Source organism: Phyllostomus discolor, chromosome 11 (assembly GCF_004126475.2).
Source record: "Phyllostomus discolor isolate MPI-MPIP mPhyDis1 chromosome 11, mPhyDis1.pri.v3, whole genome shotgun sequence".
NCBI lineage: Eukaryota > Metazoa > Chordata > Mammalia > Chiroptera > Phyllostomidae > Phyllostomus > Phyllostomus discolor.
Genome location: NC_040913.2, coordinates 1,328,443 through 1,343,440, shown reverse-complemented (window position 1 = coordinate 1,343,440; position 14,998 = coordinate 1,328,443). Strand labels below are relative to the sequence as shown.

Genomic DNA, 14,998 nt, shown 5'->3' with positions numbered 1-14,998 from the left:
CGAGCCAGCAAACCCCAGGCACCCAGGTCCAAGGAGTGCACGGGCTTTCTGCTGGTGTGTAACTCACTCTCTGAACCTTGTTTTCTCCACTCATCTATGGAATGCTTTCACAGCTGTAACTAAATTTTCTAGAATCAAACCAGTCAGTTCGCGTTGCTGAATAAAAAGTTTTGCAAGGAAAAAACCCACTGCTTCCTTCCATAGTTCCATTCGACATTTAATTACGGGAATGTTAAAAAACACACGAAAGCACAAGTGTAGTGACACTCGCGTAGCAACACCCACTCTCCCTTGACCACCGCCGCTCTCCCCCTCGGTTCCCGCGTGCGCTGCCGGAGCTGCTTCGCACACAGCTCGGACGCTGCCCGGGGCCACCTGCGCACCCTCAGCACGCGCCGCCAGTGGGCCGGGACTCCCGATACCCAGCCCCGCCCTTCCCACGGTCTCCCGACGACGGCATCCGCAGAGGCCCTGTGCCCCGGGGTCGGCAAGGAGTGGCAGACGCCCCACGTAAAACTAGGAGCACGAAGTATCTTTTGCTTGACTTAGTGACAACTGCTGTGTTATCCTGCGCTCTGCCTGTCTGTGAGATTAAAAACCGGAACGGCTCACCTGGGTCCACTTGTGGTTGTCGCTGGTTATCGAGTGCACGTCGCAGATGAGCGTCTGGAAGAAACCGGAGGGTGAGAACGCACGCAGTGCCGCACCGCACAGGCGCGAGCCCCGGAAGGCCCCGCGCGCGGGCCGCGGCGCCCTCACCTGCATCGTGGGGCGCAGCAGGATGTGCCGGCTCTGGTAGCCAGGGGGCTTGGTGTGGCCGCACTGCCGGTAGTCCCGGACCTCGGCGAGCACGCACCCGCAGTGGAAGATGTTGGCCTGCCGGGCGAGAGTGCGCTCCGGTGAGTGTCCCTTCCCCAGGGCCCAGACAGGGGGTTTATTCCGGACGTCCTGGGTTCTTCACACGCCCACGCGGCGTGTCTGGCCACTCGGGCACTCCCAATCGGACGTACTGCTGTATACGTAAGCCCTTCAAGGAGCCGTTTCCTGCTCACCACTCTGGCCCCAGAAGCAGTCTGAGGTGGTTTCTCCTTACAGGCCGACCCTCGCGCCTGTACTTCAGGCCGCTGACCGCTGGGACCGCTGCCGTCCCCGGCTCGCGGCCACACTGTGCGGACTCTGTCAGTCACGCAGGGTCAGCGGACCGGCCGCAGGCGCGGCTCGTGGATTCGGCTGCTACTCTCCGCTCTGCTCGAGCGCCCAGAAGACGGTCTTTACCAGCGCGAGGAAGAAGCTAACTACAGGTCCAAATGATCTCCTGTTGAAAGTGTCGTCTGCCAGTCCTTTTTCCAAGTCCAAAGGCAGAACCTTTACGGCTCAGGACTCACTCACCGCACCGGTCACTGTCATGCCCATGCTCTCCCACACACACCCAGCGAGTCACTGCAGCGTGAACCGTGCGCCGGGCGTCCTCTAACGAGCGTCACGGACAGAGGCAGCGGGGAGGCCACACGTGCTCCCAGCGCGGGAAGGCAGGGCATAAACGCACAAACAGATGACCCAAGTGACCTCAGAAAGTGACGGACACCACAAAGGACGTGCACAGGGACTGAGAGAGAGAAGGCAGGACCTGGAAGGCGGGGTCCTGTGCACGTGGGGACACTGAAGAAGGTGGGACAGGGACCCTTTCTGCTGCTGCTTCATGACCTTGACCCGTGGAAGAGCTCACCGGGGGGCTGGGGAGGGGGAGGGGCAGGAGGAGGAGGAGGTGCAGCAGGGCGCCCACAGCCCGTCCATCAGGGTGACCGCTGCTCTCGGACTGCGGGCTTAAGGCCGAGGTAAGAGGAGGGCCGGCCGTCCGATTCCGAAGGCCGGCGACAGAGCGGGTCTGGGAGGGACTATAAAAAGCCCTGCTGTCACAGTGAGCTGAGGGACCTGCCCCCCACTCCAGGGGTCTGTGTGTGGGTGGTCGTCGTGAGAGGGAGAACGGACGGCACGTCACGTAACACTCACGAGGCTGGCTGAGGGTGTCTGGGGAGGGGAGTGGCACTGAAAGACGGCGCGCTCCGGCCTGCGCCCCAGCCGGAGCCCGTCTGTGAGACGGCGGCAGGGACGAGCGGGCAGCACAGGCCGCAGCGTCCCAGAGCACAGAGGACACCGCAGACGTGGTCCCTCGGAGGCCGAAAGGTTCTTTCAAGGAGGGAGTAAAGGGGTCACCTGCGCTGAGCGTGGCACACAGACCGACCAAGACAGGAAAGGAGTTTCTAAGGAAGGAGACGGCCCAGCGTGCTGTCTCCACGAGAGGAGCTGGGTGCTGAGGAGGAGGAGGAGGAGGAGGGGGACCTCCCCCAGGGGGGCGGCCGGCGTGGACAGAGGCGTGGGGGTGCAGCGAGACCAGCACTAGGCAGGAACCAGGGCCCCACCCGACAGCTGCCTGTCCTCAGCGAAGACCACAGTGCGGCTGGGGGGGGGGGGGGGGGGGGGCGGGCGTAGGGAGCATGCAGTCGCCCCCCCCCCCCCAGTGTCTGGACTGTGGCCACAGGGAGGGCTCCAGCGGACGAGCCGACGGCCGCAGCGCCTTCGGAGGAACCCACGCAGCCTGCGCACTCTGGTGCCGCCCACGGGACAAGCACCCCAGCAAACCAGTGTTCACACAGCGGCCCACGCTGTTGCATCTCATGGTCCGAGCACGACCAAGAGTGCAGACAAACACCATCCTCACTGAACAACACGTGGCTGACAAACCTAAGGACACGTCACAGAGAAGCACACCCGTACCTGGGACTTCTCCAGGAGGTCGACCAGGATGGGAGGTAGCTCTTCAGCATCCAAGTACTCGAGCAGCTCCCCTTCTTCGTAGGGCAGTCGGATGGTCTCGGAATCTTAATGTAAAGAACAACGCTTCTGAAACTACGCGGCTCACAGCCAAGCCTGGGTGTGTAATTTGAACGACATTCCAAGAAAGTTAAAATAAAGGCAAGGCTCTCCTAAAGTCACTCTTCACGTGAGCCCTACAAATAGTCACTTTACGTATCACTGAAGACCTAGTAAACCGTGCAGAACTCAGCCTGCAAGGAAATGCCCCGCACGCCACGGGAAGCCCTCCGGCGTGGCGGCCACAACACAGACCGCGGCCGGAGGGCGCCCAGCTCCTCGTCCACCGTCTGACCTGGAAACCGGCGCTACCTGGTGCCTCATCTGGAAAAGGGGCGCTCCGAGGACAAAATTCTCCTGGTGTAGCATTTTATCGTGATTTACCAACACGAGAAAAATTAGGTGAGTTCCTTGTAGAACTCATAATATCAACTGTATCAAATTTTTAGATGCCTCTCCAGTGAAATATAAGACTGTAAACTTTATTTGCATGATCACATTCATAATAGTAAAATGTTAACATCTGTAAATCACTCAAAAGGCAGTAAGCCTGCTTAAATTTGAACGTTTCAGACTCAGAGCCTATTTCAAAATGTAGAATGCATATATACCGTAAGACACCTTATGCTATTCTAAAATAATGGCAATAAAATTCTCACAATTATTTAGAAACCTCATCTTTTGTAACTACGGCCATCTGTCTCAACCAAACACGCTTCTCGAATGCACACTTTAGGGGGGTAACTCGCATTAGGATGACTTCTGATACGCTGACACAACACCCCATGGAGGGCCACCCAGTCCCCACTGCCGGAGCGCTCCACGGGGTAAGGAAGCGCTCCTGGAGGCAGCCCACCCCGCCGGGCAGAGGGTTCTGGGCTGCCCCCGTCAGGAGGTCCTTACCTGATCCATTTTTCCCCCTGAGCATCAGAGAGTACCCCTCGTTTCCTGGGTACAGGTTGACCACTAAACACGACAAAGTCTCTTGCATGACAAGCTTCTCCAGCAAGTTCACGTTTCTTCTTAATTTCTGCTTTGAAAAGAGGCGGGGGTGACGCGAACAACCCGGCACGAGCGTGACAAACCACCACCACCAGGGCTGGCCAGAGGCAGCCAGACCACTGGTACGGCGCTCACGCCACGCCGCACCCCTGAACACGGAGGGGGGACCCGCAACAACACAGCTGCCAAGCGCACACCATCCATGCAAATGGAATTCTGATCTACTGCCACGTTTTATGCCGAGTCACATCACAAAGAAAAACCAGTGATCTGTAAAATGAAAAGTTGCCCTGGCTGGTGTGGCTCAGTGGGTTGAGTGCCAGTCTGCGAACCAAAGAGCCGCTGGTTCGATCCCCAGTCAGGGCATGTGCCTGGGTTGCAGGCCAGGTCCCCAGCAGGGGGTGTGCAAGAGGCAACCACACACTGATGTTTCCCTCTCCCAGGGAGTAAGAAACATATAGAACTTTTAAAAATTAAAATAAAATAAAAAAGTGAAATCTGGGGCATTTTCCTTGATGGTAGAGGTACACATTTCCTAAATATTTTATGGCCTAAATTAGATTCAAACGAGTTCAACAGCTCAAATTCACTGAAATGTTCAACTCAAAAATACCTAATTGTTAGGAGGAAGTGGGCAATTTAAGCAGTTTTATACAAATTCAATTTAACTGTTCCTTAGAAACTGTTAAAAAACCCATCAGAAAATGTAATACATACATTAAAATCCATTGTTTTAGAAATGCATGGTTTAAAATACAACCCAATTATAGATATAATAACAATTCCTGTCATGAAATCTTACTTGCAAAAGATATCCATCAATAGAATGTTTGCCTGAACTCAAAAACACGTTTTGAGCGTCTTGTACTACACATGTCCACACAGGCATGTGCAGAGAGAAACGACAAACTCCCGACTCACTGTCACCAGAGAACCACAACGACGCATCGACACATTTTAAAACGTGACAAACAACATTTAACCCCCTTGACATTTAAAACAAAACCTAGTGAAGAGACTGGAGTTTTACAGCCACTGTAAGTGTGGGGAACCCCTGTGACCCGCCACAGGACAGAACGGGGAGCTTCTGACAGTGGGGTCCGCTCTACGGACAGGCCGGCCCAGGAGCTGCGGGGGGCGGCACATTCCCTAAGGACGAGTCAGCGCGTCAGGCTCCTCCAGGGCCGTGTGGGCTTGCGTCATCGCCCAGGAAAGCTGGGGCAGGGAAGGTGCTGGCTGTGCGAGAGCCAGCAGGCGTGGCCGGCCCCTCCCCAAATGCAGTGGGCGGGGCATGCAGTGGGCCAACCCAGCGGAGGGCCCCATCCCGTCCCCACTCTGTCTCGGAGGGGAGAGTGTGCTCACCACGCTGGTTCCAGTGATCGTTTCTCGGGTGTACACATGTAAAAACTCATAAAATGTTTACTTTCGTTACTTCATTAATGTGAAGTTTATTAAGCATCAAGTGTGCCTCAATAAAACTCGTGCAAAACCTACTGTAAGATCCACCTGTAGTTTAACAAGCATCTTTCTACCAGCGTAAGGATTTCAGAGGTTAGATGCCACTGGAATTCCACTGACTTTTTTAAACCTAAAAGTTAAAATGACACTCTTTCTTTTCTTTTAAATCCTCACTTGAGGATCTGCTTGATTTTTAGAAAGAGGAAGGGGGGGAGGGAGGCAGGAGGTGCCCTGACCAGGAATTGAACCGGCAACCATCAGTGTGTGAGATGACACTTCGACCAACGGAGCTGCCTGGCCAGGGCTACAGTGACATCCTTTTAGAATTAGGGAGAGAGAACAGAGGCTCTTGGAGTCCGTTAAGACCCATACCACCCAAGAGCACAGTAAATATCAAGAAATCAATTTCTATTAAATTTCTCTTGTCCGTACTTTTACGCTAAATAAAAACGAATGAATTTAGCCTGGCCATGAACGCCTTCCTGTGACCGAGTCCGCCGTGTTTCACTGCGCCTGCCCTCCCCACGAGCCCTGGGGGACGGACGTGAACACTCCGGGCAGATGGCCACAAGGACACGGGCCTGCACCCCGCTCAGCAGGAGGGAAAGGGGTCCCCGGCCGTGCGGGGCGGGCACAGTGGGTTTGCAGTCGATCCCACGGGAAACAGCGCGGTCACTGACCAGGGCTGAGCTCTGCCTCCCGGACTCACAACTTCACACCTGCTTTCCGGGCCTGCACACGCGGCGGCCTCGCCGCTCCTGACCTCGCTCCTGACCTCCCGTCGGACAGCCTGCGCCTCGGCGAGCGCTGCTCCCGACCCCCACCTAAGCTCACGACCCCACCCTGTCGCAGAGCTCCGGGTCCGCTGCCAAGTGGCCGGGATCTGGCTGGAAGAGGAGCTGGCTCACTCCCAGAAACACCAGTCAGTGTCTGCTGCAAATGCAACAGGTCCAGCCTCCCCCTCCACACTGCACAAGATGTAATGATGTAAGAATGTGTACTTACCTTAACCTCGGGCTCTTTCTCACATTCTTCAATGTACAAGTCATAGAGCTTTTGAAATATAGACTTCCTAAATTTTAAAACAAAGACAATTACAAAAATAATGTAAATACAAATATCGTTGCAAAATAAATGTTACTGAATTTTCCCCATTACCCCCCCCGCCCCCAGTTCTCAAAGACGGGGCGAGCCCTGGACACGGTAACTAACGCCAGCGGGGCAGCCCCAGCATGCGCCCAGGCCCAGGGACACAGCACTGTGAGCACGGTGCCTCCCGGGACGCGCCCACAGGCGGCCCCCAGAGCCCACCACGCCAGCAGGTAACCAGGCATCCCTACCTGCCACCAGACAGGTACTTCCTCTTAGGAGGTCTCTGTCGGGCGCTCTCGATGATGTACTGGAAAAGAGGAGTCCGTGCGTGAACCAGCGCGCCTGCTGCTCAGGGAACGGAGCGGCCGCCACGTGTGTGTAAAACACACGTAGGGCCAAAGGGGCTCTTCGGCCCCCCAGGCCTCTAACGCACACCAAACGGCGCCTTGCTGGGGAGAGCTATGTAAGTCCTAAATATGCTCCACGTAGGTGAAATTTAAACTGTGTTTCCTTGCTACAATATAAGCGAAACCACACTGCTTCACAGCTGAGCCTTCACAGGCCAGACACCCTCGGCGTGCCCTACGGCTGCTCAGAACACGCACAGCACCACACTCGGCCGTAAGGACTCTATATATTTTTCAGCTACTCATCCCCGTCCTTCAGCAATTAGAAAACTTGTCACAACAGGAAAACGTGATTTTAGAAATTCTATGTCCTTCTTTAAATAACATTTCCTCTGCAGCATTATTTAATTTTTACTCCATAGCATTATTATCTGAGAATTTCAAGTAACGAATGATTCAAACATCGCCCTGTGTTTTTATATATTACAGCAAAATTATCTGCATACGTGTCGTAAAATAATGTTAATGTACCCCTTCGACAATCAGACAAAAACCTCTTACAACTGAGGTTTTTTCAGCTAAAGTCAACGAGGTTCCCATGTGCAGCCCAGCCGGGCCTCACCTCCGCACGGTCCAACGCCAGCTCCACAGCTTGCTGCTGCAAGACACAGACAGAGGTGCTCAGTGATACCAGTTACCCTCACAAAACACGATTTAACACATGCACGACACTTGTGATCGTGTACTCATTCAATTGGCACTTGCATTCAATTTTCTAAAACAAGCCCAACACGTTTACGTATTTCCCTTGATTTCTGCACTCCGCCCCCCGCTGCGTACTCGATGTTCGCTCTGAAGGGAAAACACGGCAGTCCGAGGCACCCGATTATACCACCAGGTTAGGTAACCGCTACCATGGCTTCCTCCGGCCAGTGCGTGGGGCTGCCGGGCCAGGGCTGGACATGGCAGCCACTACCACCTGATAGACCTGGCCTTCCTCTGCATCCAAGGGCTCCGCTCAGCACAACCTGTGGGACGTCGAGTGTGCAATCCCAGTGCAGCGAAGACGCACCCCCTCATCTGCCGGGAACCCCGAGGAGTGCATGGAGGCCGGCGCCCCACGCTGGCCTGGAGACCGCCAGCACGTCCCTGCCTGCTGAGTCTCCCCCGCCGCATCTTTAGGTCGGTGCCCAGCAGAAAACAAGTGGCTAATTACCACGCTTCAAAGACTTGGGACACCACCAACTACAAGCAAGCGTCACTGATTTAGGGAGCGTGAAGAAAAAGGTGCCACCGGGTAAAACGGAAGGACGCCCCCGAACGCAGGCCCACGCCGACTCGGCCACGCCACGCTGCGGGCGAGGAGGCGTCCTGCAGCCGACCGGCTGCGGCGTCCCCGCCACTTGTGCGGGTCAGGGCCTGTGTGTGAGTCCCCATCTTCCACCCACCACTTAGAGGCCCTTATTTTAAGGCAAGAGGGAGAAATGAGAAGGTAATCCTCATCTTCCTCATTCGTAAGGTTTCTTTTGTAATGACATCTAAAGTGAGAGTACCAGGTCTCAAACAAAACTAAGCAAATACAGCACACCGATTCCTCCTCCTAGTTACTGTATGTTTCAGCTCACAACAACGGGCGTTTTCAATTCTGCTGAGGCACAGAACTTTTGTTTTTTTACCTAAAATGATCTATTTTTTTTTGTTTTATTCTGTAACCCCAACAAGGCAATCTTCCAAGCCGCACGGAGGAAAGACCCCCCAGCGCCCACCCGAGCCACACGAGGCCGAAGGGCGGCACACACACTGCGGACTCCGGACCCCGGGGAGGGCCCCAGGAGGAGGGGTCGCAGCACGGCACACACAGCTGGGCTTTGTGGTCGGACCACAGTAAAAATACCTCAAACTTTAAAATGTAGAAAAAGTCTGAAATATGTCATTTCAAAGGATATGCATACAGATCTGTTAAAAAAATAAGGAGCGGATTCCCAACGAAACGGTGCAAGATGAGATTCTTGAGTATTAAGCATTGCCCAGCACAAACATTTAACCGTGGATATGTACACTTGACAAATACCTAGTCTTTAAGTTGTTTGGGCCATAAAACCTTGGAGTTACATAAAAAGTTGAAAGACCACAATCAAATACATACCCTAGGGCGGTTTTCAATGGCCCATCTTCTCGGGTAAAGCCTTCACTGCTGAAATCAACCCCCCCCCCACGCCCCCACGCCCAGGGAGACGCGCATGCACACACAAGGCCCAGCAGCAGCGACAACCCCCCCGCCCCTTCTCCTCTGCACAGAGGAGCCCTGCGCTCGCCCGGTCACGACACAGGGAAGGCCAGGGCTGTGCCCACCACCACAGCTCCGCCTGCCTCTCTCAGAGCTGGGCTGAGGGGCTGAGTCCCACTGGGAGGAGGAAGACCGTGTTTTCGAAGGTCCATCCACCGTGTGGGTCATTGTTCACTGACTCTCCTATGGTCAAATGCCGCTGCTGCGTTAATGTCTGACAAAGTGCCCCCCACCCCTGTCTTTAACACTTTAATGGCAAAAGCCAAAGGCGCAGCCCAAAGTATGTTTAGCGACCGTGACTCCGGGAACAGAATGTGCCATTAGACAGCTAACACCAATGTTCCTAAATTGTCATTTGCTGTGAGCATGTTACATCTGTTTAAAACATGTTAAAAATCTAAATTAAGAGGAACTTAAATATACGAGAAACCCCCAAAGTACTTCTACTAACAGCATCCTCCTTACCAATGATTTGGACTCTGGTAAACAGAAGCACACACTTTTTACCACTCCACAGGGATAAAGGAGGACTGTCGGCATAAGCTGCACACAATAGTTTGTTTAACAGTGAATCGAGAGATGAGCCCCACACTTTGTGGAGGCCGTGCAAGGGGCCACTAGGCAACTTCCGAGCTGGGGAACTGGAACAGGTTAGCAGAGGACCCGTGCACCTGTAACCAGGGTGCTTTCACGGAGACACGGGAGGAGCGCACTCTGAAACACAAACACGAACACGCTCAGGTGCGGCTTACCATCGCGGCAGGAGGCGGGTCCCACGGAAGCTTAGCTGCGAGGAAGAGGCAGGGTGAAAAGCATGTCCTTCAACACCTCTGTGACAGCACTGCAAACACAAGGACAAACGCCCCACGTTAACCCAGAGCTACCAGAGAGACGAGACGGTTTAGTGGTTAGGAAGAGAAACTGTGTGACGTGTACGAGGGTCTAGCACATTTTTAACAACCGGCAACAGAACCCCTGCACCGCGGCCCGCCCTTCGCTGCTGCCAAGCGCGGCTTCCGCAGGCGGGGCAGAACAGCCCGCGCGTCCACAGGACCACTCACGGTCTTCGGAAACACTCAGCCCCCGGAGAGCCGAGGACGAGGGGTTATGTCCGCGGCCACCCTCAGGCTTCCCGTCACCAATGCCCACGGCCCCACCCCGCGCGCTCAGTGCTCCCACCACACCTCGACCGACCGACTGACCCACCCACCCCGGACAGAGTCCTCTGATGCTGCCCCCAGGCCACACCCCTCCTCCGGAGGAATGGGCCCTATCCCCCCAAACCCGAGCCGCTCCCCGACCCTCCCCCGGCCGCGCACAGAGCAGGCCCTCGGAGCACTGCCCTGGGGACCACCCCGCTCCCGGGAGCTCAGGAAGACGCGGCTGGAGCGGGTCTCCACCGCTGCGTCCCCTCCGCCTACCCCAGAGACGGTGTCGGTCCGCGCTGAGTGATGCCACTCAAGGCAGATTTTTCATCGAACTCTTTCCTTAACTCCTTGTAACCTGCGTCCATAGAAGTGAGCTAAAGCACACCTTCAAGCGACGGGAAACTGTCTTTTCCCCGTGAAATTGTTCTGGTGAACCCGAAGCCCAGGCTCTGCCAGTTTCGGCTTATTAAAGAGAGGGGGGAGAGGAAACAGGAGGGTAACAACACCCAAACCAGAAAAAATCTTAAGAAAATGATTAAGACATTAACTCGACCCTTCAAGAGGTCACAGGAGACGTACTATGAATTCAAGCTAAGGTGAAACTTTCCCGACCCGTGAATCTACATTAGCTGAAGATACTCGACACACAGGCAAAACTGGGCGGCTTTAAAAGGAGATGCCAGTGTCGCAGGTTCGATTCCCAGTCAGGGCACATGCCTGGGCTGCAGGCCATGACCCCCAGCAACCGCACATTGATGTTTCTCTCTCTCTCTCTCTCTCTCTCTCTCTCTCTCCCTCCCTCCCTTCCCTCTCTAAAAATAAATAAGTAAAATTAAAAAAAAAAAAAAAAAAAGAATGAGATGCCTAACGGCTCCTTCGCCTCTCGGACAAGATCTAGCGTGAAATCGGACCTCCGGGCACTGCACGGGGGGCACGGGGGTGAGGAAGGCCAGCGACCTCCCATTGTCTCAGGGCTGCAGAGGAAGCCCAGCCCCCACCCCACGCACACACCGAACACCCGCGCGGCCCCGGGGTGCCCCGGACGCCGGAGGAAACCGCTGTGACCCCGTCTCTGCGCACTCGGGCCGCGCCCGGCCGGGGCACACGCCTCCACCCACCTCTCGTCTCCGATTCGGGCCGCGCAGCCGTGCGGCCTGCAGACCCGTCAGCCCGGCACCGGTGTGCACACGTTTTAGACCGGCGAAGCTTTGAAAAGAGAGACCTGCTTCTGCTCGGGCCGACCTCCCCTTGTTTTTCTTAGCCTGGCTCTGCTTGCCCCCGGTTACCGACCGCCGCCCCGCCCGACCCCCCCGGGAACACCCCGCCGGCGGCTGCGGACCGAGCCCCGAGCCCCGCCGGGCGAGGAGCGCGCTGCACGCCGGGACCCGCAGCCGCGCGCCCGAGCCCCCGGTCACCATGGCGACGACCGTGGCCCACCGCATTCCGACGTCGCCACCGACGCCGCGCAGCTCTCCGACCGGCCCGAGCGTCTCCCAACGGCTCGCGCCTGACCAGCAAACCGCCGCCCGTCGACGGCGAGGGGAGCGGCCTCGATTTCACGCGGACCCCGAGCAACCACCCCGCCCCCGAAGGCGCGCTCGCCAGACACTCGCGCGTCCCCAAGTGCCTGCGGCTGCACCCCGAAAACCGGAGCCGCAGAGGAGAGCGCGCCTGGCGGCGCCGACGGAGGCTGCGGAGCCGCCCGCCCGCAGGGCGTCCGTCCGGCCGAGCGCGGCCCGTCTCTCCGCGGACAGCGCTTCCCTCCCCGCCCCGCCCCCGGGCTCCCGAGAGCGCGGAAGGCCACGCGGGAAGCCGCCCCTCGGTCTGACCCCGCCCGCCGCCGCCCCACGGGGACCCGTTACCGCGCCTCAGGCTCGGCCGGATCGCGGCGCGCGAGCCCTACCGGCCGCTCGCTCCGCACGCCCTCAGCCTGCGCGCCGCCGCAGACGCTCCGGGGCCTGTTCCGGTGCCGCACTTCCGGCCGGCGCGCTGGGCGGGGCCACGGCGCCTGCGGGCGGAAGTGGGGGCCCTGGGGGGCGGGGCGCGCTGGCTAGGCTCGGGAGCCAGGGGGCGTCGCTGCAGGGCTGCAACTCGCGTTCCCGGTCCTCACTGTGCGGAGAAGGATGGGGGCTGTTTAAGGGGCACGGGTCCTGCTGAACTTGTGGTGGGGGGAGCCTGGGGCGGTCATGCCCTGCTGCCCCGCCTGTCCGAGGGCAAGGGAATGCCGCGATCCCGCATTGCTCGTCCAGCCCTGCAGCCTTTGGTGGTGTATCGAGTGCCAATGAATTTCATGTTGGAAATAAAACAAACCCAAACCCTCGCTGAACGGTTTTTACAATGAAGACACCGAGTCACTAGCTTACGCTGCAATGTCTGTAATTCTGTCTGGTGGCAGCTAGGAATGGGCGACCAGAGGGGAAATAAGGGCAGTCTGGTCCCGAGCATCACAAGCAATAGCGCAGGAGGGGAGAGTCCTTGACCCTGTGCCGAAGAAAGGGGCTCCTGCAACAAGGTTACGGAGATTGCCCGGTGTTCTGAACGTCACAGGTGGGGATTATGGAGTAGGAAGGGGAGGGCCTCTGTATCGATTTCACTAACCAGGACAAAGAGCTTTTTGCGAACTGAGAAAGCCTTTGTAGCTGTGCATTATTCCCGAGGGCAAGAAGGAGGGGTGCTTGGAAGCCAGTTGAGGTGTATAACTCCTGAACCCCAATAGCCAGGGTACTTAGATTAGCTAGGTACCCGCTTGTAGCCTTGGCTTAAGTGTATAGAACAGTTTCAACTTTCCTCTGCATGTGGGGCGTTTAGACTAGCCGGGCCTGCTTGCAGTTTTGTGCTTCTATGTGTATTTCATAAATAAAGTTGCAATTTCATTTCCTGTAATACGCGTTTGTCTCTCGCCTGAAAATGTCTCTCACAGCGAGACAAGAACAGAAGCAGGGGAAGGGGTCTCGGGACTCCAGAATCTCTCTACGGATCTGTAACACTTCTGCAGCGTAAATAACTTTTGGTTGTATGTAGAGTTAGGAACTGAAAGATGTTATTGAGGTGAAATGTACAACATAAAAGGGAACATTTTGAACTGTTCAACTCAGTAGCATTTACGTTCACAGTGTTGTGCAACCAGCAGCTTCACCTAGTTCCAAAATAGTTTTATCACTCTCCCCCCAAGCAGTTCCTGTCCTTTCTGCCCTGCCCCAGGCCTTGGTAGACACCCTTGCCTTTCCGAATCTACGGGTTTCCCTAAGCTGGAACGTTCACACCTGTGGAATAAGTGAACTTTTTGTTCTTGTCTTTCACTCACGCAGCATATTTTCCAGGTCCAACCACCTTGTAACAACAATGTCATTCCTTTTTATGACTAATATTCCATCCCTTTATACGTGTGTACCACAATTTTATCCGTCCACCCACTGATGGGCACTTGGATTGTTTTTATCTTTGAGCTGTTGGGGACAGTGCTGCTGTGAATACTGGTGCAGAAGTGTGTGAGTTAGTTCTTCTGAGTATACACGATTGGAGAAAGCCAGAGCCTGGCGGATAAATGCTAAAACCTTTATTATTTTAATTCTTCCTATCCATGAACACGGAATATGCTTCCACTTATTTCTTCCATTTCATTCTACAGGTCTTTTGCAATCTGGGTTAAATTTGTTCCTGGGTATTTTAACCTTTTTGAAGCAATTGTGAATGGGATTGTTTTCTTAATTTCCCTTTCTGGCAGTTCATCATTGGTGTATAAAAATGCAACTGATTTCTGGATATTTATTCTGTATTCTTCTGCTTTACTGAATTCATTAATCAGTTCTAGTAGATTCTTGGTGGAATCTTTAGGATTCTCTATATACAGTATTATGTCATCTGCAAATAATGAGTTTTACTTCTTCCCTTCCTTCTGTAAGAATTCTCTCACCACTTTTCTTAATGCTCTTTGTTTCATTGTTGTGGAAAATCCACCCACATGTGGGGAGATAACGTAGCAAAAACTTTATTACCTATTACCCGGGGGCCCAGAGGGGGTGGTTAACATCCAAATCCTCTGAGCACTGATCCTCACTCTCCCGGGGTTTAAATAGTCCCGGGCTCCCTACCTACGTGGCCAAGCAAGGTTACAGAAGCTGAATGCGGAAGTTAGGTCCAGCTACCTTATATGGGAGACAAAGGGAAAATGCAGGAGGAATTTGCAGAAGCTACAGAGCACAGGAGCTTATCATGGGAGTCAGTGTACGACCTTGAGTAACTGGCCGTTGCTTTGGTTACGACTTGTCTGCTTCTACAGTCCTGTGTGAAATTTTGCAAGTGTCACAGTTACAGAGCATAAGAAACTTTTGGAGTTTCCTTTTCCTGCCACGTCATAAAATAAAAAAAAAAAAAGACTGCATCTTCTGTGAGAAAGAATTCCCTATTCTTGTTGCATGTTGCTTAAGATTTTTATCACCTGCTTATTCCCCTAACCTGGTTGTTGGGTTAGATGTGGAGGCTACATCAGATTCAGGTTTGATTTTTTTCTACAAATATTTTATAGTTGGGTCTGTGTATTGCCTGTTGCATTGTGTTAGAGAGATTATAATGTCTGTCTATGATAAGATTTTCAGTAGATTCACATACTGAATTAATTCAGTTTAGCCACTAGAGGTCAGGACTTCATTTTTAAAATAAGTACTTCATGAAGGACCTAGACTTAAGTTTTGTACAAGAGTGACAAAAATCCATAGTAAAAAGATGTCATTATTAGGAATATGGGGCATGGGGTCAAAAACTGTTAAACACTCAACACGGTGTGGGCAAGTGCA

The 14,998-nt window shown here is 54.6% G+C and overlaps 1 protein-coding gene across 10 annotated transcripts in view; it reads right to left on the bottom strand.

The window, feature by feature from the left end:
* The window catches only part of SUPT20H (SPT20 homolog, SAGA complex component), a 29,534-nt gene extending 16,768 nt beyond the window's left edge, over positions 1–12,766 (bottom strand). For 5 of the 10 annotated variants that reach the window (XM_036011165.1, XM_036011168.1, XM_036011170.1 and 2 more), the window contains exons 1-9: positions 12,746–12,752; positions 11,167–11,172; positions 7,393–7,428; positions 6,672–6,730; positions 6,337–6,403; positions 3,775–3,904; positions 2,776–2,879; positions 760–876; positions 613–666 (exon numbers count right to left, since the gene is read on the bottom strand). In XM_036011165.1, the coding sequence (XP_035867058.1) occupies positions 613–666; positions 760–876; positions 2,776–2,879; positions 3,775–3,904; positions 6,337–6,403; positions 6,672–6,730; positions 7,393–7,428; positions 11,167–11,169 (570 nt within the window). In that variant the 5' untranslated portion in view covers positions 11,170–11,172; positions 12,746–12,752. Of the gene's footprint in view, positions 1–612; positions 667–759; positions 877–2,775; positions 2,880–3,774; positions 3,905–6,336; positions 6,404–6,671; positions 6,731–7,392; positions 7,429–9,809; positions 9,877–11,166; positions 11,173–12,745 lie in introns of those variants that run through there. The other 5 variants (XM_036011163.1, XM_036011166.1, XM_036011169.1 and 2 more) reach the window with 3 other exon arrangements.
* Positions 12,767–14,998: the final 2,232 nt, after the last annotated feature.